The sequence below is a fragment of the Rhynchophorus ferrugineus genome, unplaced genomic scaffold, assembly GCF_030347505.1.
Source record: "Rhynchophorus ferrugineus isolate W39M unplaced genomic scaffold, kcgeb_rfMv2 rfM1, whole genome shotgun sequence".
Lineage (NCBI taxonomy): Eukaryota > Metazoa > Arthropoda > Insecta > Coleoptera > Curculionidae > Rhynchophorus > Rhynchophorus ferrugineus.
Genome location: NW_027472580.1, coordinates 45,108,328 through 45,133,544, shown reverse-complemented (window position 1 = coordinate 45,133,544; position 25,217 = coordinate 45,108,328). Strand labels below are relative to the sequence as shown.

At 31.2% G+C, this 25,217-nt stretch overlaps 1 protein-coding gene across 3 annotated transcripts in view; it reads left to right on the top strand.

Moving 5' to 3' along the window:
* Window positions 1-25,217, top strand: part of LOC143206852 (extracellular serine/threonine protein CG31145) — a 558,035-nt gene that overhangs the window by 433,327 nt on the left and 99,491 nt on the right. For all 3 annotated transcript variants that reach the window (XM_076419660.1, XM_076419661.1, XM_076419662.1), the window contains 2 exons: window positions 18,882-19,075; window positions 22,816-22,956. In XM_076419660.1, the coding sequence (XP_076275775.1) occupies window positions 18,882-19,075; window positions 22,816-22,956 (335 nt within the window). The remainder of the gene's footprint in view (window positions 1-18,881; window positions 19,076-22,815; window positions 22,957-25,217) is intronic.

Genomic DNA, 25,217 nt, shown 5'->3' with positions numbered 1-25,217 from the left:
ATGTTTTTTCGGCATCCCTAATATGACTAGCCACTTGAGCTGCAACAATGTATTCTTCAAAACTCTTTCAATGTGCGACCGAGCATTATCATGCAAGAAGATGACTTGTCTGCTACTTGCTATTCCTAGTATTTTATACAACAATATATCTCATTCAATTTTTCCATTAAAATTGACATCGATACACATCTGCAGTAACAGTTTAATTCGGTTTCAGTTCATAACATACTACACCTTAATAATACCATCATATATTATGGCAATATTTTATGGCCATGAATATTCCACTTCGGTCATGATATGAATGGCTTTCTTGGACGAATCCATGACTTTTAGCAATGCTAATTGTCGTAATTTGTATGTCGTAATGTAGTAAGTCCATTTTCGGTCGTCAGACACAATATCCTACAGAAACCTTTTTTTTCTGGTAAGAAATGAAACCCCAATGTTAAAACTTTTCATTTCCAATTTTAATCACAGCTTTTCATTTTTCTATGCATGTAAACGTTTAAAAGCAATTGATTGATTAACTACGGATTAACTTAACTTTTTTACCATTGATATTTAAATAATTACTTTCAAATATTTAAGTGAAATCCAAAAATGGGATAAGATGGAGTAACATAGTATAAGTTTCTGAAAGTGTTTGATGGGCTTCTGCACCGAGTTTCTTCAAATTAAACAACAAAATAAATGTCAAAAATACAATTGTGAGCGTTGCATGATTAACGTCTGTATACACTGAATAACTCAATAATATCAAAGGTACAATACATGTACATAACAATTTAAATAGCATAAAGAAGAATAGAGTTCAATTATTTTTACATTAACGGTTCTTTATAAACTGTATGGCCTCAAAACATTTGCTCAACATTTTTCAGCAAACCTTCACCCACGATATTTCGGCATGGACCTTAATTCATTTCAATCAGCTCGGTTCGAAAATATTATTATTATAGGATAAAAAAACGACCCAGCCCTACCGCAGCAAGTTAAATAAGGGCGATGTATTTTTAGCCTCGTATACTCTAGGCTGTTTAGTCGTGAATACTTTTCAGAGTTTGAGATAACAAAAGACGGTTTTATGAAAAGGCTAATTCGAAAAGTATATGCTGAGATTTGATGGTCGGCATTAGATTGTTAAACCGTTTGTGGATTATAGAATAAACATTGTTATAAGTTCCTTTCAGTAATATGTTTGCATATTCTGGATCCAATGATGAGGAATACGGATGTTTTAATAACACTTTATATCCTGATGTTTTAATTATATTTTATACTAACTGGCGAGTTAAAGATAATTCACGAAAACATTTTAATTTACCCAGCTTACTTAATAGCGTGAAGTGTTGAAAGTGACCTTTTTTTCATTCTTCTGACATTTTAACACTTCAAAACAACACCTACTTCGAATCTAAAAACTTCTTGGTGTACTATTCGGCCAAATAATGTGGCCGTAATCGAAACAAAGGAATATCAGAAGTAACAATAAATAAGATAAATAAGACGAATAGGTTGGAACATATTATAAGGTGGATTTATGTGTTTCTATTTAGGTTTGTTCATTTCAGATCATTTTGGCCGTCTCAAGTTGTAATGTTTCGCTCGAAAGCTTTAATTGCAATCGATTATTCAAGATATAAAGAACTCAAAATATATTTATGTGTAATCCATTTTTTTATATTGCCTTCACAATAGCGTCCTTTCGAAATATGTCAATTATCTCAAACATATCCAATATCCTTAAAGTATTTTACGTACAACCTATTTATGTATACATATTTTTATTTAGAATAAACACATTGCGAAAATGGTCTTTCATTAATCGAATTGATTGTTTTAATTGAGGATTATACCAACCATAAAATGGGCGTAATGTATTTCACGAACGGAACTAAGATTTTCAAAATAAATATACACACCTTACAAGTGTTGTTCCGACGTAAGTCTATTTACGATGACATGATAAACCAAACCATAGAATAATCAGGCATATAAAGCGATCTCTATATGAAAAGTAATGTTTTAATTATACACTTCAGAACCGCAGAAAGTGCCACAAGCGGGAAAGCTAAAAAAATATATTTAATTGAAATTTTTTGTTTATAAAAATATTATATATACATAATAATAACAATATAAATACTATTTTGCAATCATTATGGCAATCAACATATAAAAAATATGGAAAAATTAATATACTAGAATGTATGTAAATCATATTCTATTCAACTAACTACTAATACTTAATATATATTTAAAAAATGTTTTCTCTTTGAAGTTCTATTGATTCTTTTTTTAGGGTAAATGATGTGGCTCGGTGAATGGAGGTAAAACGAAATGAAACAGTGGTCTTTACAATATGTGACCGTTATTTATTGAAGTAATATAAAAATGTAAAAATACAAATGATAAAAAAAGGCTGGCAAGGGTGTTACCTGGAGACGAGGCTTGGGCAGTCGATGGTGGCACGTCTAAACCAAACGATGGTCGGGTACTGAAATAAATGGAAATACCCTTCAATAACATCCCAGATAAACGTCTCGGGGTTGCCAGCTATTCGTTATCGGGTTCTAGTTGGCGCTGCTGGCACCCCGCCCGTGTTCAACATCTGGGATTATATTTCGGGGTATTTTGTAGATCTTTATTTCACTATGTAAAATTCGATATGCCTCAAGGTTACTACAATACTACCCTGCCAGAATTTTACATTCAATTATTTTAATCAAATAAAAATACAAAAATGTAAGAAAAAATTTTTTTAGAAAAAATTCTGATGTACCAAACAAAATGTGCTGCATGAAAAGGGCTTTGAAACATATGATAAATCGAAACGGTTGTGGTTGGTACGGTTGCGATCTGGTACGGCTGTTGATATCTTCCGTTGATACAGATACCGTTGCTTCATCGTCGCTTTGGCACTTAAATGTGGTCCATCCACGACATTAAAAACAAGCTATTTTTCGGACAGGGCTGCCGTAATCGACGCTGTGGGAGGATCGATTGTTTGACAACGTGGTAGCTTATTTTCTTCGACGACGAGACATCGTTAATTCTGGTACCTCGGCGAAGACATGACGAGTCTACGGTGACTGCAATCGGTACCTAGCTTCTGGAGCTGCTCTGTGACTAATCCGTAGTCACATACGTTACGGTAATTCAGAAAAAAAAACAAATAACGACGGTATCCGACTGAAGCTGCACAAAACCTTTCATATCAAAATGTCTGCCATTATGACGGAGACGGCGAGCGAAGGAAGACATTAAGATTTAAACATAGCGCCGAAAGAAATGTTTAGCCGAGACGCTGATGGTTAAACAGTAATGTAAACATCTCTAAGAGTTCAAAAGATTGTGAAAGAAATAACATTTGGTCAAAAAAATTTTAAAAAAATGATATGGAAATAATGAAATGAAATTTAAGGTCTATTGTTCCAGCGCTGAAATAAAATTTAATGAGGAACAAATGTTTGAATGAATGTAATGCTGAACGAACAAAGGTAAAATCGAAGAATAGTTTTTAAAATATTGAAAATGTTGAAACAAAAAATATAACGGCCACGTAATATACACCATGTTGCACGTACCCTCCATTCACGAGTCCAAACCCAATTTTGCGAAATATCACGTCAGGGTCACCACTTTAGGGTAAATGATGTGGATCGCTGAATGGAGGTAAAACAAAATTAAACAGTGTGTTTACATTATGTGACCATTATTTATTGAAACAATGTAAAAATGCAAATGATAAAAAAAAGGTTGGAAAGGGTGTTACTTGGAGACGAGGCAGTCGATGGTGGCACGTCTAAACCAAACGATGGTCGGGTACTGAAATTAATGGAAATACCCTTCAATAACATCCCAGATAAACGTCTCGAGGTTGCCAGCTATTCGTTATCGGGTTCTAGTTGGCGCTGCTGACACCCCGCCCATGTTTAACATCTGGGATTATATTTATTATTATTGGATTTAGATTGGGATTATATTATATTATATCTATTTCACTATGTAAAATTCGACATGCCTCAAGGTCGCTACATTTTCATACACCATTATTACCATTCATTTAACATGGTCTACACAATTAATTTTGTTAAAAATTGTCGTCATTTGCTCATAACAATTAACAATAAACATCTAGTTTCAATTAAAATCTCACAATTTATTTTCTTAGAAAACAATTCAACTCACTTTTAGATCTCTTTGGTATTGTAGTGCATATTATTTTCCTGTCCGAACTTATAAGTTAGGTTACCATATAATCTATATAGAAAAATCTATATTACATTTTTCATTTCAATTTTTAAATATCACGGTTTACTTCGTTTTAAAACATTATATTGGTCCTTACCTCTAATTCTATTTGTAGATTTTATTGTAGAAATAATTTCTGGAAAATCCCATATGTACTATTTCCAATTTGAAAAGAATTTTTGAATGAAGATAGACTGTGTATTTCAATTCGATGTATATAGGCCATAATAAAAGACTATTTAAATTGCGTCTTTATTAAGCAATGCTCTTCTACGTCTGAGTCTATAGTCCTTCAGTCTGAAATACAATCAACAAACCCTTCTCTGCTCATTTAAAATCTTACCAGGGATTCAATTCATTTTGTCATTCTGCTTAGAGCAGTTTCATTTAGAAAACTATGCATCCTATTGGATCTTTGTTTCGTTTTTATGCATGAAAATATTATGCAAAATGACTTGATAAAACAAAGTTCTTAAAAAAATACTTCCTACGAAACCACTTATATACACAGTATATTTTAATATAAAAACTTTCTAACAAGCAATTCTTTCTTAGTAAAGGCTACAAAATTAATCATAAACAACTAGAATTAATAAATACCACAAAATTATAAACAAAAATACAAAAAAAAAAACACAAAATTTGTCCTCAAAGATAACCGGTTAAATTCCAGACCAAGCATAGAGCAAAATATATAAATTTGTTAATTGCACCAACTTTTATACCTGCGTCCGTCTGGAATTTCTGAAGCATATACAAATATGGTCTCTAGGTCACTCATTTAAGATCCTTTTCTATATATAATTTTTCTATGAACCAAACTAGTCAAAATTCAATTAAAAACTGTCAAAATGGCTTTCACCCAAAGCAATATTGCTAATATTGACAATAAATAAAACATCGTTTATATAAAAGTATAGAAATCTACGTAAACGAAAATATATTCAAATATATTCCAGAATGTGGCGCGATGTATATATAGCGGTTTCATCGAACGATGAATGCCAAAAAGAATTACCTACTACGAATCGACCGTCGATAATTCCTTGACGCCGTAATAAAATCCCGCTGCTTTTATTTCATTCCCTGCGGTAGGGTTGGGCCTTTTTTCCATAATAATAACATTTTCGAACGCTGCGCCGTAAATTAGCCGAGCCACGCCGACGGAAAAGCGAAAAGTCAGCCGAAAAAGATGCTGAGCAGATGCTTTTTAAGCGAATAATTCATACTCTAACAAGATAATTTGTTATTGAAATATTCAAAAAACAAACCGTATTTATATATAAGACTTCCCGCAAATACTGTGTTCCTGTATGGAATGTAATTAAATTATTTTAACATAAAAAGGTATAAAAAGTATAAAAATGCTGTGATATTATCAAAATAAAAACATATGATATTTCTTTTGTTATTATTATTGTTTTTGTTACATTTTAGTGTCTCCTTTTTACCAACTAGGGTTTAAGTGTACTGGACCTAATACAATTTTGTACTCTTACCTAAGGACAATCACAATGTGAAATAATCATAAACATAAATTTACTACCATGCACCAGCAGAATTGAAACCCGCGACTATCGCAACAGCAGAAGGGCCGCCCTGTCGCCTTTACCACTGCGTCAATTAAGTCGGCTTTTATTATTATTATTATTTATTTACTAATGACCCATCAACCTCCTGGGCTATTTAGGATCTATTTTCAGTTTTACAAGTGTATACTGTTTGTATTATGTATATATGTGAACCATGTAGTAGTATGTAGTCTATTCAAAACAGCAGTAAACTTCTTAGCAAGCATCTTCTGAAAAGATGACGCAATGTTGCCGCATCAATTCTGAGTTTTAGAACATTTTGACTTTGACATATCACAAAATTCTAATCTAAATGAACTAATTAAACAAAAATGTTATCAAAAATAATTTATTTTAACATTATAGTACATCTAATGCATATATTATACAGCAACAATAATTTATAGATTACAGTTGTTTTATTATATTTACATTGAACTCTTTTCCACACCTTCCATGAGGTAGAGTTCTAGGCGATTTTTTTATATAGTGGTATCCCCCAAAGACCTAATTCACCTAATTAACAATTTTATGTCTAAGTAAAGTATTTTACTTTCATTAGAGAGCGTATTTTTACGTCTAATACCTTTTACGCTTAGTTATTGTGTCCTTCGATACAGTGTTTCGTTGTAAAGCCACAATACTTTATCATAATACTTTAATAATACTTTATCGTGTCATCACAGTTTGATATCACAATATTTCTCCTTAGTTTGTGATGCTAATACTTGTGGACATATTTCTTGATAAAACTAGATTTAATCAATGAATTCTACTAAATGCATTTACCATATCTGCAAGACAGTTAGTATTATTTCTCTCATCATACATATTAATCTAACGTTCATGTATAGTTTGAACAATAACACACATGCACATAAAGCTTTCCCACTCTATAATATAAGTTCCTACACATGAAGTATATTAATTATATGCTGACCTTTAGTTGTTTCCTCTGTCATCATACTATCTTGGTAATGGCCAGCATTGAATCTTAAACCAACATTAATAGTTTTATTCAATCACTGTCACAATCACAGAATTACTACTCAAGTGAACAACTAAGCTGTTTATTTCCAATCTATCAAAAACTTGCTCATATATCCAACATCTACAAATTTCTTCTTCAGTATACCTGATCGAGCCCATCCAACCCGAAAGTGTTATTGTTAAGAATGCTTTTTTCCATAAATCGAGACAGTTCTGGTTTGGATATTTTTCTCGACCTGAATCTCTATTGTAATAGTTCTTTGCAATACCGCATATCAATTCAATTGAATTAAATATGTAGTAATAAGGGAGGAAGACGTAATAATTTGTGGTCATAACGTTCAGCAATCTGATCTACCATGTATCTTTTCTCAAGCTTATTTCTAAAAAAAGTAAATTACATAAAATGCAATTAAATAGTTCATTTATTTTTACCGAGTAACAATTTGAAATAGTTTATTGTTTAACATAGTTTTTTCGAAACTTATTTTATGTATTCTTAATTGCAGCCATTGTTGAAGCACTTGTTGTCGTTATTTCAACACAGCATCGTCATGTCAGAAAGAAGGAAAGAGGTTGTCGAAAATTATGGAAAATATTTTTATTAATATATATTGTTCTAGTTTTCATCAATACGTGTTTTCAAAAAATGGAAAGTGGTCACAATCAACTGCGTCGCTGTTCATTTCATTCATTTATCTTAATATAAGAGATAAGAATATGTTAAACCAACCACCATGCAAACGATACTGCCAATCCAATCGTATCCTAAAATAATCAAAACCTAACGAAACCATTAACCATTATTCCTTAAACAATCGTACAAACGAATTACCAGTATCGTAGTACTCGTACGAATTAATATATATAGGCTATATTTTAACTAAATTTAACTTTTCTTTGAATATACAAAGCAACTACTATGAAATAAAGCCTAGTTCCAATATATATTTTAGAGCACTATTTCAGAGATTCTTGATTCAAACTTATCTTCTGTTGAAAGAATCCTTACATATTAAATTCCCCGATAACCCGCATTCTTAAGCTAAATATTTATTCTGGAATGTTGTTCGCCTAACATCCTTACTATAACAGAATTCTAAACTTTCGGCCATTTAACCTCGAAGATTTTGAATTATCTTTTATATGTGTATACACATACGCTCGATACAGTATGCTATAAATATACTATATATTTGAACTGAATATACTATAATTCAATTTAATTAATAATATCCAATTAATAATCCAATTAATTCAATTTAATTCAATAAAACGGTTTCTCTAAGGTAATATGTTAAAGGCCTCATTAAATGTTTGTTGTTAAATATGGTTTTATTCGAATACGTGATTCTAAGTATTAATCACCGCGCGTTTATAATATTTTCTAGTGTTTCATATAGTTTACGAATGTAACTCTTTATCTTCAGACTCTCTTAAATTTTCTTTCTCTTTCCTAGAAACGCATAAAGATAATTTTTAACCTTCATTCTATTTGCTAATATCACTTCGAATTTCTCAAACACAAATTTAAACATTGTTAAAGCTCGTAATGTTGGTGATTATATATTTTTTAAAATTTATTTATTACATTGTTACTACTGGTTGCTGACTAACCTGCAATTTATATTTACAATAACTTCAATATAGGTATAGATCTAAGGAGGCCCCATGCGCCCTATCTTAGTTTCTAGCGTAATAATGTTTATGTATTAAGACTGTTGTTTTCCTATTAAATGCATCTCCCTACACTACACTACACAAGATCAAGTGGTTTGATTATTGTAAGTCTGTACCTTGTTCGGGAGTTTTCCAAGAATGTTATGACTTCTCCTCATGTCCACTTGTGATTCTTCTAATTTCTTAAGCCACAATCGGTATTTGAAGATATTGGTATAAGTAATCAGTCCTATAGTATATGAGTGCACCTGCAATACTTCTCAGGACTTCTGAACTACATTCTGAAAAACTTATGTGGCTATTATTCCCGCGTTATATCTGGGATTTCGCTGGTATGGAACAGCTACAATATTGCTCCAAGCAGACTAACTTTTGAATATTCGCCTCTCTATCTTACTCTGAAATGACGCTCAAAGATGCAGGATTTAATAATATGACTCATTTGTCCAGCTAATTAATTAGCTAACTTGTATTCGCGTTCTTTGTAACTGTTGTGGGTTTGAATTTTGCAGAACATGGATTGACTTTATGACTATGATTGTTTATAATTGTGATTTATCTATAACTAACAGTACGATAAAGAAAAATCAGACTTATCAAAACCTGATATATTCCACTTAAGGCCGAAAAAAATGGTAAAAACCATATTTTTAGTAGTAGGTTTAGCCTGTATATTGGTGCAAAATAGGCAATGTATTCAAAAAAGCATCTCCTGTATATCTAGTAGGCCATAAAGGCGGTACTTTATTACAATCTTCTACAAACTGACCAAAAGAGGATAGCAGAATTAAGCAATTCAACAATCTGATCGAAGGTCTTGATATCAAAAAAGTAATTTATTGGACAAAAACTCCTTCTTAATATATAAACGCAATTTTACCACATGCGAAATATTAATAAAACTTGGGCCCTTCTAATTACAAACAATTGAAAACAATAAGCAATAGGCATAAATTGGTTAATTATTTAATCACCCTGAACATTTCCAATATTAAGTATATTATTTATCCACATTTGTTGTCAACTTATATCAAAGGATATATGAAATAAATTGGCTATAAAATCTGTCAAAATTTAGATGTGGGCTCAATAATGTAAGGACATTTCATTGCAAAATTTATAATCGTAGCTTTTACATAAACAAGCAATATGTGCAATACCGAAACACTGTTTAAGCATTAGAAGTAGTAATGTCATACATCATTCTTTTTTCTGGCTTGATACCAGGCGGTGGAATTCCTGACGCATACCCGGCCGGGAAGACTGGACTTGAAGTGACAAGTTTGACAAGGTGATGTGGAACCGCCTCTGGGCTTACCATAACACTAAACCAACCACCTCACAGCTAATTACAAGACATTATTACTGCTACAGCTTAATTTTGGGGTATGGCGCCCACCAATCAGGTGTGACACAAGGACCTGGCGGAATCTAGCTAGTAAACAAAAAAAAAGTTTAGTTTACACATGACGGGCTAGTACCACGTGGGGCAAAAGTAAGGACTGCAACGACGGAAAAAAGTCGTTACAGCCTGAAGAGAGGATGATGACAGGTGCTAAAGCCCAATATATCAATGAGCTCGCAAAGGACTATCAAGCATGAAGCGTCCTATGAAACTTATTTTGGAAAACTTGAAGCCCTTTCACCTGGTTTGGTGTCAAAAAACTGAAGCACACATCGGTAGAGAAAGGCGGATCGTATTACTGTCTTGTACAATAAGCATTTGATAGAGATTGGGAGTCTGGTGTTTTTGCAGAGCCGAGGAGATAGCAGGTTTGCTACGCCCGAACCTTTCTAAATAGCCTTCTGGATTTGAGATCGCCAACAGAACCATCCGTTGAAAGCGCAATGCAGAATGCTTTTTGGGCTTGGGTTTTCTGAGGATTGATTTACACCCTCCAGAATATAAAACACTTGACCGCCTGATCCAACTGCTTTTTCGAAGTGTCGTCCTTGAATGGTGTCTTAAAATATGGATGTGTTGAAGGAGGCTGTGTTGTCAGCTTTTTACTTCATTCACCTCGCTTTCATAAACCATTTAATTTGCCATTCTTCTCAATATTCTCACGTATAAAATAATTTTCTTCCGCGTTCTTCCTTACCGGAAGTATATTTGCCAATATAGTTAAATGTTTATTTTTATAAAGAGGGAATCAAAAATATAGCCATGTCAAAAATAATATTACAGAAGAAGCGCGGGCCTCTCCCATATAATAAAAACGTAAAATTTTATTACATTCGCGAAATATGCTCATAAATATTTTCCCTTTTACTGCTCGGTAATCGTAAATTAGCTCATTATATCATGAATAATTCGGTTTAAAAATGTCTGGTCGGCACCTTCCCTGATTTTCTAACGTCCCCATCAACACCCTGTGTTTAATTTATTTCGGGACCGCCCTCTGAAAACGCCGCTATTAGGGAAGGAAAAAACGTTAGGCACGTTAAATAACAGCCGGATATTTTGAACCGTCGACGATGATGTTTTGATTTATTCCGCAAAATGAGAGCCTGTCGAACGTTATAATTAATTACATGTTAAATACATTATATATAACATATTTTCAAATTTTCCAATTTTAAATGTTCGTTTAGTTTCTTAATAACCAGATCATTTGATAAATTTGAAATAAATCAAGAATCAAACACCAGTTAACAAATTAACATTTTTCTATTTAGTATTACGAAATTTTATTTACTTATGCAGATGCTGCTACTCCGTCATATACGATTGTCGATTTTGATTTCAACGAGTTCAAAGAAACAAAAATGGTGTATATATATATATATATATATAAGGCATAGATAGGTCATGATAATAGTAAAATAGAAATAAAACTCAATAGGGGTCTTTGGAGAAAAGTTTCGCTATATCCAATATCTAGATAGGGTATTACAAATAGGATAATCCAATATCTACATCTAATCACCCATTCAAATAATCTTATTGGTCAGGTTAAATGTCCATTACAAGCAACTGTAACGAAAACATTTTGCTATAAAGACATTTCATTGGTTATTCGAAGAAGTTTTCCACGCAGATGCCTCTCGTGATCACATGGCAAGTCTGAATTTAAATAAAAACCAATTTAATTTCTGACAAAATTTATTAGATAAAATTCCGTATAAAAATATAAAAATATATAATTATATTTGAAATTAAATAAATAAATATATGTATATAATAAATATTCGTAACGTATGTATATAAAATGTAAATTTATCTATAAAATATCTTGACGCCCCTTATTATTTTTTACTAAAAGTTTAAACTGAATTAAAATATTTTTTTTATATATTTTAAAGTCTCCTTTTACCAACTATGGGTTTACCTGGACTGGACCCACAGTTTAACATGGGCTCCGAAGCACGGTCCTCAGCATTAAAGCCTATCGACTGGCGAGTGACCAACTTTAGAAATCATCCCAGAAGACATCCAGACATCCATGGGATAGTCATACTACTGTTGCGATAGCCGCGGGTTCGAATCCTGCTAGAACATGGTCGTAAATTTATGTTTGTGATTATTTAATATCTGTGATTGTCCTAGGCAAGACTGTCAAATCCGACAAGGAAAATGATCCCAGTCACACAGCTGGGTAAGACCGGATGTCTTCTGATATGATTTCTAAGTTGGTCACTCGCCAGTCGGTAGGCTTAATGCCCAGGACCGTGGTTCGAAACCCACGTTAAATAGTAGGTCCAGTCCAGATAAATTCATAGTTGGTAGAAGGAGACTACGAAATAATCTGAAATATATACTACGGTACAACATAAAATATTGTTTATTCGTGTAGGATCATTTGGAAAGTGTCTTCGTGTTCATCTTCTTCATAATTTCCTAAAGGCGAATGAGATGAAAAACTTATGATGAGCGTTTTAAATTATTCTTATAAACATGCTTGTTGCGGGATGTATATTCCTGAATTTAAGAGAAATAGCTTCAAGATTAATAGCTTTAAAGAAATTTCAAACTATCTTGTTTAAGTAGCCTTAGGCCAATATATTGAAAAATTATAAGAATTTAATAAGAATATATTTTTCATTAGAGAAATGAACCCCTTGAAGTCGTTATTAAATTTTTAATTGATGGTACTTTAACAAATTCGTTTTTAGTTGGGCAATAAAATGTTGCACTAATTAAGTACTGAATCGCTTTGTACTAAAATTCCTCGTGTATTGAACTTACGGTTAATCCTCTCTTAAAACTGCAACTATTAAATAGTTAATCCAATTATAAAGAATATCTCCTGTTTACATAGCTTCATTCCTAAGAGAATTAATTTCTGAAATTAAAAAGTAAATATTTTAATGATTATAAAAATGAAGAAACTTACACAAGAAAACTTACAACAAGAAAACACACGATAACGATCATAATTGTCTTTCATGCTTAATCCAGTCAGTTTGGTATTTTTAATATATCCAACCCATTTTTTTAAGACATTCGGATAGTTCTTCAAAGGAAAACGAGGCTGCATTTCTTTGTTAAAATTTGTGCATCCGAGTATACAACAGTTCCTAGGTTAATTTAATCCCTAAATCGTATAAAAAACTGAACACTCTCTTCCCTATGGAACGCACAGTGAAAATGGCGCATAAACAAATGAACAACAAACGCACCATATAAACGAAATAAACAACCAAATGTCTTCGCGGATCTGAGCATAGCGATTAAAACAAATTATAAGTTTAAAATATTTTAACATCTTGCTATTAGACGTCGCGAAATATTTCTTCAAAATTGCCACTAAAGTTAAATCTCCCTTTTATCTTTGGCAATAAAGAAGTGTGTTTGGTCCAATGCTCAAAATTATTCATTTAATATTTAGGATACAGGTGCGGCTAGATAAAGACAAAATACTAGGCTAGGAACGAATGGAATCTAATTACATGCAGAAAAAATATATATTTTTAGACGAACAGATATCACTAATAAACAATGAACAAGATATTAACAATAAACAAAATCACACTATAATAATTTAAAAAGAAAGAAATGCACGCTGCAGGGTTACCTTCAGGTGCTACGAACAGTCGACACGTGGGTGCTAACTTCAGGTATGTGCAACGCCTCGAGTAGATCTGTGGGCTGCTGAGAATTGCGGGAAAATTCGAAACATCTGAAGGTCGCTACAAATATATATTCACACTGAAGTAAAACTGCCAAATGTCACATAGTGCCAGGTTAAGTAAACAAAGCGAATTTTATTAAGTGTCGGAATTAATTAGTACAATTTTTTATGACAGCCAGTTACTTATTTTCTCCTCCACTCCCAGTGTACTTAGATGATATAATTTATTTCTTCCTCGACCGACCATGCCCATTAATCTAAATTTATAAAATAATAATCGAATATTTAAAGGATACGATTAGGAATTTCTTTCCATATATTTGGTTACCAGTTTGAAGCATTTGCCCACTATGGATAAATCAACTTTCATTTACTTATATAGTGTTTAGAATAACGTTTTTGACACAATGTTAATCAAGCAATTACTGCAGTTGTTGATCACTTTCTCTTTCACTAACTTTTTTATAAGAATTCAACTGTTATCATTCCGCATGTAATCAAATCGGACTTTCTGACTCAAATAATATCTTCGACAATATAATTTTAATTGATTGGAGAGATTAAAATAGAAACGGTGAAGGTTTTAATGTTTTTAATGTAAATTTAATTAAAACAAATCCCTAATGATGATTGCTTTGAACAGGATGAAAAAAATTTAGAAAATGATTTTAAGTAGGTTATACACTATTTCAATTTTTATCGATTTGTTCCTCCTAGTTTATGCTTAACCCGCATATCAGTCAATCAATTATCGTTTTATTTTACCTTTTTTCAGGATTAACTGAATAGAGCTTTTTTATGTTTAATTAAGTTAAACGTGATACAACTTTATGGAAATGTAGATGTAATTTTAGTATATATGCATTATATTAATTTTTATATTTATATATTATGTATATATTATTCTATAGTTAAGCTATTTATGATGCTGCGTCGATTGTTACATGTTGCAGTATATGTGTAGTTTTAAATTTAAAAAAATGCACTATAAAAAAACTTTTCACTATTTCTTCGTATTTTTATTAAGCACAATATTTAACAGCACTTCATGCTTAGAACTGTCACTCAGTAAGTTTCAAGAAACTCCTGTTGGCAGATCCATATGATTTCTAGATAATATTAATATCAAACCTGTACAACTACAACAGAAAAATTGCCGGAAGAGAAAAATAACATAAGATTTATGAATTGCTTTGACCATAGGAATCAACATATGAACAAATATACCGATAAGAAGAACAGATAGTGAGAGCACGAAGGGTATAAAAAATGAGGAATTACAGATTGTACTGAGAAAATCGGAGCAAAGGGCAGCAAACACCAGACTAAGAAAAAGTAGTACCGGAATATTTATAATAATATATCAGGAGAGAAACTGAATTATTAATGGAAATGTATAGTAGAGTATGGAGAGTATAACGAATCGGATTCCAAAGGATTGGTGAATAATGCTTATTGTTCCGGTTCATAAACGGGAGACAAAGGGAACTGTATTAATTATAGAGGGATTAGTATGTTATTCACAGCCATAAAAATGAAAATCAGTAGCAGATAATAAACATTAACAACATTAACAAAAAAAAATATATCAAGCAAAACCAAAATACTAGTGTATAGAGAATATGAAAACCAACTCTCATATTCAGTTGCCAGATGTGGGTATTATCAAGCAGGGATAAAAGCAAGAGAAAATCAGTAGAAATTAAATACATGAAATTAACAAAGATAGATGGATAACAAATAGGGATTTATTTCAATATTAAGTTCGTGAAAGAGTACATAAACATAAAATATCTTAGTAGGTGGAGACGATTATAGAGCATATGTAGGACACAAAATAAGTAAAAAGAGTCTGGGATATAAGGACCCAGGGAATTTTGTATCAAAGTTATAAAAACACCGATGATATATTAAATATTTTTCTCTTCGAAAATCGGTAGTTGCCCCAGAAAGGTATTTAAAAAAAATTAAAAAAGAACAAGTCCTATGAAAACAATTAAAGAAAAAGAGGATGAAATGAATATTCTCTTGATATTGTGGTATGGTAGTACGTTGCTGAATAAAGTCAAATTAACTCGAACTAAATGTTTTGTTAGTTAATTCATTAAATGAATTAGTACTGTGTATTCCTGAGTCAGTAAACAGGTGAACACTTTAAAAATTAACTGACATAAACGTTAAAGTCATGTCAAAATAGTTTATTTGAAATCGTGATCTTTCCTTTTATATTTCTCTCTTATTTAACACAAAATATACTATAATTTTACTGAATCGTAACAAGGAGGTTTTAGTGTATACGTGCAAATAACAATCGACAATAAGCTTTTTCCGAACACAAACACCTCTAAAACAGTTAAGAATCCACGATTAAACTGTCGACAATTTCGTGAGCTAAAAATCCGGCGCTTTTGTTTGTCTTCTATCGGATGGAAGGCGGCTTTTTTCCATAATAATAAAATTTTCGAACGTTACGTTGAAAGGCATGCTGAACAGATGTTTTCGTCAAAATGAACCTTTGCGAGCGTACTTTAATGAGTTAATTTATAGGAAGATATTGCGAAGATAAAAGAAGAATGGGTTTTTATTATCTGGACGCGCAGAAAGCACCGTTCTCTTTGTTGTGCACGCGCTTTCTTCTTAAATTAACTTACGTGCGACTTTCATAAAATTGAATAATTTTTAAAAGTTTCGACCATTTAAGCGATCAGTTTTTCTTTCAAAAAAAATTATTTTTTTAACTAATTGCATCTCATATTAAATATTCTTAGTACAATCTTAATTTACTAATTAGTTTATCACTGTTGTTCTGTTATACTCGCATCAATGTACAAGCAAAGCGAGTACGGGATATATAAATCAGTATGTATTTTCCAAAGTGAAATAAAATTAAACTATTTAAGCTAAAATTAAGAGTTTAACACTTTACATTATGGAACTTCATGGGGTTTGGTTCGCTTCACTCTTCTGATTTCTTGCATGTCGTCCTGTAGCTGTATTGCTTCCAGGTTGTAGTAATTTAGTAACCTTATTTCATGTTTTAAGGCGAAATCTTGACGAAAAATTTCGTACATCCATTTGATTTTAAGGTCATACTACAGCTTCTCTATGGTTACGTAGCGATAAGCATTGGTAATTAACAGCAGAACTTTGTCTTGGCAGCATTTCATGACCAGTTGGTATGATGTTTTAGTGCAACGTTATATTTGCACCACAAAATTAGCTTTCGGATTGAGTGATAAACAAATATATTTTAGGTCAAATTGAGAGTATCTTCCGACTAACCAGTTGCTTTATTATGAATACGATCTACTCTGCCTTTTGTCTAACATTATGTTATCAATTTAACCTGCCATCAAGATGGATTCCCAAATATTTAGTAGCAAAGTTATCGTGGACAGATTTGGAGCTGTTGAGCTGTATGTTTCACTCTCTAGTCCATTTGCAGATCTTGTTCACAGCCATTTGTACTCTTTTACAACCTCAGGCCGAAATATATATTATACCATAATAGCTATATCGTCAGCAAATGTAACAAGTCTTGTCTCTATTATTGCTGGGATATTAGCAGTGTAGAGCAGATACAGGGATGGCCCCAAAAAAGTGTTGAGAACGGCCATTCAGGCGAGACTCCAGCAATTGATTACAGTTTTGCTTTAGCAATTTGCTCATATTGTAGACTAATCCCAAAAGCCTACCGGGTTAAAAGCTTGTGAGACGTAAAAATCATTTTATGGGAAACAGAAAATAACGTACCCTTAAAAGATATTGTTATTTCTTTGAATTATTTCGACAACCTATTTCTTAAGAATATTTTACTACTTCATAGAAACTAAATTTAATAAATTTCTTCATACTAATAGCCAATTACATTATTGTCGTACTATTTAAAATGCAGACTGACTTTATGAAGAATTTTTTTTAATATAAGATGAAATGCGATGTAGTGAAAAAAGACATTAAATAGTGCTGTATTTTCAGAGACAAGATCATCCTAGTGTTAATTTTTTAGTTCGTAAAACGGTTGGTGAAATGAGAGCCCGTAGTTTTATTATTACAGATCAACGGTTTTATCTGCATAAACATTCAGCTGCATAAGGAATTGCTTATTCAACGCGTTACCTATCATTGAAGAGAAAAATAGATTTTCGATGTTACAAATCCAGTTAATAAAAGCTTTAAAATAAAATGATCATATTTTAAGAAAAACTTGCGCTGAAGTAATAGATCTTGCCGAAATTGCCGGTCAACCGAATGAGTTGTGACACCAGACAATGTTATTCTCCTATTTTCTAGATGGCTTGATCCATGTCTTCTAGCCAAAATGTCGATTTCGCCACAAAATTCTATAAGGAATTCGTTCATATTTCATTCAATAGACATGTCCAAACTATTGTTATCTACGTCTCTGAATTTTTTCCTCAACAGATTGTCGCTTCTTAAGCGAATGATTTCATTTCTAATTCAATCTGAGAGAAAAACTTGCAGACTCAGAAAGAGAAAGACGCCATTTAATATCTGTAAATATCAAATTGCAGCAGCATTAAAATTTCGAAACCTTACGAAAAATTTGGCAAAATAGAAATTTGAAAGTGTCTATTCAATGTCATATATCTTTTGAAAAACTTTTCGCATAATTACATCTACTTCTATGTTGAAAAGTATAGAAATTAAAGAAAGTGTAGAAATTAAAGTTTCGTGGCCAACACCGGCTCGGATCTCAAAGGAATTTGAAAATTATTTCGCACATTACTAATAAACCAATCGCAAGATGCCTGAATAAAATGAGCGCCAGTTGATGCAGTCGAGTTCAGAACGAAAATGAATAAATACGACAATTGCTCGTTTTCCACATGTAATACGTTACTCCATAAAGAACCGAAATTGAGCCTAAATCCTGCCTGTTCTTCTGAGCTTATCTCTTCGCAAGCTCTTGAAGTCTCATTTGTTTATCTTGGCCGAATAACTAAAGAAAACATAACGAAACAAATGTATCACTATAACATTATTTAATTCTACGATAAATACAGAAACTAAACAAAACTTGATGAATAACACAATCAACATTGATTTTGAATATTCAACTATTTATGATAAATCGACAAGAACAATTTCATTGTTTAATAATTCAAAAACATAGTTCGAAGATCTCTGCCATTAAAGCCTTTATTAGAATCGATATCGTTACGTAAACTATTTAGTAAAATAAAGATATATCCGATAATGGATCACCCCTCCTGTCAAACAATCAAATAACAATATAGCAACCGAAGTGCATTTACTTATATTTATTCATAATAACTTGTTACAGGTATGGAGACATCCATGGCGCCGATCTTACCACAAGCGCCGAAAAGCCCAGTGGGAGACAGATCCCAATTACTGTCAGATGGTCCGTGAAATCCCACCGTACGACAAAGGCCGCAGGTTGCTTGATCTCATGGACATGTCCGTGTTTGATTTTTTGATCGGTAATATGGACCGTCATCACTATGAAACTTTTAGGTAAATATTTAGCTTGCTTGTTAATTAATCAATATTAATGTTATTATAATAATACGTCATATATTATTGGGAAAACATTAAATAAAATTCAATGTATATGTAGCAATAATTAATCTGATAGTAAATTATATTGTTAGAAAGTGACATTGAAAAAAGGAATTCCTCTAGCATGAATTTCACTAATTTAATAAAGCGTTTTTGATATTCTGGATCGTATATAACATAAATTTATGTAGTATACATATATTATATATTACTATATAGTGTATATATTTATATTTATGCTAATCAAGGCTAAAATCCACCTTTTTCGAGTGTTTATCCTCTCAATGCTAATGTATAACTCCGACATATCGACATGATGTGATATATATCAGTGATGGGCAACTTTTATAACATCTACTTTTTATCTTAAAAATGTGTCACGGTCGAGTTGTTGTCATAGGTGTAGTCTAAGGTGAAAGAGGGGTATAAAATGCATAAATGATTACACACTGTGTTTCAGAATAAGGTGAATTCCAGCGATATATGAAAATATATTTACTGACCTAACTTTTGATACAAGCGCTTTTCACTATATATTTTTACTAAATTAAATGCACCTTATCTACCTGCGTAAAAAACAATATTTATTTAAATGGCCAAAAAGTCACGCCCAGGGGAATTTAATGAACATAGGTAATTCTTAACAATATGTATTAATTCAAAGTAGCTACAGATAAAGACAGATTTGGGATTTACTTTTTTGCCTTAACATTTAATCGGAAGACTCAGTATTCATGTTTCTACCCAAGGAATCAGAATTATGTGTATATCCTGACAAAGATAATAATAATGAGTATTCAGTGTGGAAATCAGTTAGGACAAAACGTTGCTTAGTTTTCGTTTGACCGGTTGAAAAAAAAATAGCGATTTATGTAAGTATGCAGATTCCAAATAAGAATAGACATATTCTGCACAATTGGTAATTTTTTGGAATATTTTTCTCGGTTGATATATTTGCAAAAATATTCTTCAGAATTTCTAGCTTAAATATGTTACGCGTAAGTGAGTTGGTAAAAATATAATTTCATTTGCCTTTTGATTCATTGGAAATATCTCTGGAACTTTTGGCTAATGAGTTTCACACTGAAATATTTTTAAAAGGAAAAGATATGAATTCAACAAATTTCTGCAATTAATTCCCGCTGCAATAATAATAATAATTTCCTGCAATCTTATTTAATTTTAACCCTAATTACTTTTTGGATTTCCGCGACTTATTTGTCGATCTTATTACTAATACTTTTTTTGTTTTTGCAGGTCATCCGCCATACTTTACTGTTTATTACTGTTATTATTTCTACCTTGTAATTATAAACTTAAATGATTTTAATGAAGTAAAATTTTTCACCAAGCCAAGTTTCATCATTTGAATCATCACAGTTTCCATCTTGTTCGTGAAGAAAATCTATAATTACGGGCAATAAATCATAAAATCGGTGCAGAAATTTACCTCTGCTTAGCCTAGCTTATCTGAGAACAGTATGTAGTAATAATTTAGATTAACCTTTATCGAGCTGCAGTTGGTAGAGACGCCATTTGAGGGAACTTCCTCGAATTGAATTATAATAATTTTAAATATTATGCCCAGTACCTCTTTATGTCTCTTGCTACCTAACTCTTAGTGCTAAGTTATGCATTAATAGCTCAAAAACGCTTCATTTTAATATAGGATTATAAAACCATTTGTGCAACCAAGTCATGCCAACCGCTGTTATTGAAACTAATTTAAAATGGGATATTTTACATAAAAACACATACAAATCATACCCTGCAATTCTACTCTAGATGTAAAAACCTTAAAATTCATAAGAATGGAAACAAGTAATTGTGCTGTATCACTTATATCTGTCAATTTATCACAATGAAGGGAAAAATAGGAGCATATATTAATATCATTACATAACTGCTCTTTTACATACCTACTCATCCTTTCAATTGGCCACATTCACTCTTAAAATCGTTAAAAAGTAAATCTGAAATTTCCCAAAATAAATATTTTGCTATTACCGTCGGAAAATGGCTTAAGTTTTTATGAAGGGATAAGCTACTTTGATACTAGATATTATATTTTGAATGATGCAGTAGTTACTTTATGTGATCGACCATCGATCAAAATGGTCCTCGCATTTGTCCTGTTGATCAACCCTGATATATATCATAGACATATGATCATATCATGTTCAATATCATAGAAAGCGATCTCAAAAGTGAAAGATATCATAAAAATGCGATCATTCGTCAATTACTGCGAGATTTGGTAAAGAATATTCGAAAATTTGCAGCAGCAACAACGCATTGGTTGAAAAGATTAAAGAATTGGAATTACTCGCTAAAAATATATAACAAAAAACAGATTGCACTACTGCACCTGAATTTCATGCAATTTAAAGATGATAAAAATACTTCAAAAGCAAGTACATTGGATACTAAGTAAATTGTATGAAACAGAAAATTTTACAAAAATAGAACAAACATTGGATAAGATACGATTGTTTCAAAAAATATTTAAACTTAAGGCATACAGTGATACTTATCACAGCTAAACAGGCATATTTACTAGACTAAACCTGCTAAGACCTACTATATTATGCATTAGGTAAACCCATGATGATACCAAGATCAATTATATAGTCCTTCCAATAAAATAGTTATTAAAATGTATTACGTCACAACGTTACAACGTCTCAACTGCCGCTGAGATTAGAGAACGTATTTACGTTTTGACGTTCTGTTCCTCTTTCCTTCATTCCTGTTTTTCATTGTCAAGTCACTTTGACATCACTTCTGTTACTCCTTTTGTACATTTTCCTTCACAAAATTAGATATAATTCCTAGTGCATTTGACATATCTGCAAAACGTTTGGTGTAGTTAGTAGTTTAGTTCTAGTTATACATTTGAAGCGACCTATAAAAGAAATATTTTTCAAATGGCGGAACACACATAACGGAACTATTTTGACAACTTGATCTCATGTTGCTAGACTTTTAAAAAAATATTTGAAAATCATATAACTGAAAATAAAATGTAAAAACATGTATTCGACATATGTAATTTAAAATTTTAATTTGTCTAACCAATGTAGTCAACAGTTATATATACTACAGAATGTTTCGCTTCTGTTTGCGTCTAAGGAAATAAAATCACATGATGATGAGAAACCTAAATTACTAGAAAAATGAGACAATTTTAGATTCAAATCAACTTATATTTCATTGTCTAAACTAATGTCTACTAATTAATAGGAAAATCAAAAAAAAACTGTATAATCACAATTTCATATATTTTGCATGATTTACCAATCATTTTGTACCAAATCTTCGATATGTTTGCGATATTTAACTATATGTGGCAATATTCGGGCGGCCACTGCATACTTCGTCAAGATGTATAATTTTTTCAAGCTTGTACGCACAAATTACAGTAGACCTTGTAAACGATACATCTCAGTAGGTGTCACGCAGTTACAATTCATGGGACTATGCTAGAATGTTTCTGCTCTTTAAGATATAATGAATAAATATAACACATTAAAATTAGACAGAAGTATGAATAGAAAATATTACTGTATCTATATATTGTTCATCCTGCATATTTATCTAAATCTAATATATTATAATAGTGATATAATATCTAATATATTATGATAGTGATATAATATATTACACCTGTACCTTATTTCGAATATTTTTTCCAGATTATTTGGTAACAATACCTTCACCCTTCATCTGGATCATGGGCGTGGTTTCGGGAAACCTTTCCATGACGAAATTTCCATACTGGCTCCGGTACTACAATGCTGTATGATTAGACAGGCCACTCTCGAAACCCTATTAAGGTCAGTATTTGCTTAATCTCCATCTAAATAGCGATAATTTTCATCCGAACAACTGTTGCCACCTGCCCATTTGCGACCTGTAAAATATCCAGTGGTAGTTATTCGTTATCGCTAAATAAATAACGAGCATTATAAATGGGATTGGCTTTGGAATGATTCCGAATAATAGGCTGTTAATTATTTGCATCAATATATAAAGCGAACAATCGAAATAGCGCTATTTAATAATTTATAGATCTGTAAATGTATTACTGGCAAAAAATTGATTTCTGATCTTTATTGTTTCAGCCGAATTCGATTTAATTGTTGATTCGGAGCTGCTGATTGTTAATTACACAATTACGTTTCATATCACATATTTACGATTGTTATTAATCATCAAAGGATTATCCATTATTTTTGTTTCATTTTTAAGCCATAATGGCTTAAAAACGAGACAATAGGTTAACTTTGTAAATTTTCAATCAACATGTACATGGAATTTACAATTTTAATAATTTTATGAATAATGGAAGATTCTTCATTAAATGTTATACTTCCTGAACACTCAAGAATTGAGAAAGCGTAATATGAGCAATCCAATATTCCTCTAGCTTTTCGATCCCTTTTTTATCGGAGAACTTAAAAGACCTTTAACCTTGATTATTATTTTCTAATCTAGTTCGCGTTTTCATTAGAGAGAAATAAATAGAGGGAGACAGAGAGAAAGAGAGAGAGAAAGGGAGGCAGACTTGCCCTCTGACCGCTATAAACTGCTGCCATCTATGAATCAATTTAAGATTTATTTGGTACCATACATTTCATTCAATATCTCATCAATCGTTAATCCTGCCTAACCAGTTTTAAAACATCAGAGTATGAATTTTATAACGTAGTAAATATCTAATATTATACCTAGATAGTAAACCAATTCAGCGGTTCGACCCAAATTGTTTTATGTTGGTTGTCAATTACAGGTTAGTTACAGTAATTATAATAATTTTATTTTAAAACAACGGAGAAAATGCATATATTCTTCCAAAAAATCTCCCACTCACAATATCAGTAGTTATTTGATATATAACATTAATGAAAATAGTAAATATCTGTATATTAGAACATATAAAATAACTAACTCAAAAACTAACACCCACTAAACTTCTCAAATGGTATTTGACTGTAACAACTTCAGAGCATCACATATAAGTATACATTATTTTTCTTTACTTTTATGTTATAAACATATATATATATATATATATATATATATATATATATATATATATATATATATATATATATATAGAATAATATATCAAGTAATACAAGTTATTAAAATAAAGATAGATAAGATAAGTTAAGATAATATAAGAGAATATATGAATAAAACGATTTTGAAATTGATATTTGATTTTAGCATATATAGTAAAACAATAAGAAACACAATTAGGTAATTTATTTTTTATAATTAAAAATGTTTATTAAAGCAATGTATATACAATTATTGAATTAACTATTGATTTTTCAAAACTTAAGTACATAAAGTAAATAATCAAAATAGTTGATACACAGTTGAATCAGTGAAATGTCATATATATCAGAATATAAATCGTCAAATATCTTAGTATTTATCAATCATTTAAAATATTTTCAAATATACTATTAATAATTCATAATTTCTTCTATTTGTCCCTTGTGTTCCATATTATAATTATCTTTTATCCGTATATATCACCTAAAATATATATTTTAAAAACAATAAGTATAACAGGCTGATTAAATTTTTTTTTACCTAAATGTTTTCTTATTTATTCCATTCGTCGATCTCACCCGTGCATATGGCTCATCTTTAGTTTGCTTTTTAAGCCCTTCGTTTATTTACTGCTTTCTGTAGGATTATTTCCAACGAGGGAACTAACAACTCACCAACAAATGACGATTTAAAATTCTTTGAATGTATTTTCTAATTGTTTATATTCTTTGCAACATTCATTTTAACTTTTGATGCATAAATTATTTATTACTACTTATTATATACAACATATTTTTTACCCGTAAAATTCAGTTAGTGCTTTATCAAGAAATGCATTTACTAATACAACTTGAAATGAGTCAGAAGTTAATATCACTAAAATTTACAGAAAAATCTTAATAACCTTTAGAGTTACTTCTAGTACAATAATATAGTATGTCCCCAGAACCATATCAGTCCTTAAGCAAGAACATTTTTTCTTAGCTGTTCTCTGTTCACCAGATATCAAATTAAATCAAAAGCTGCTTGT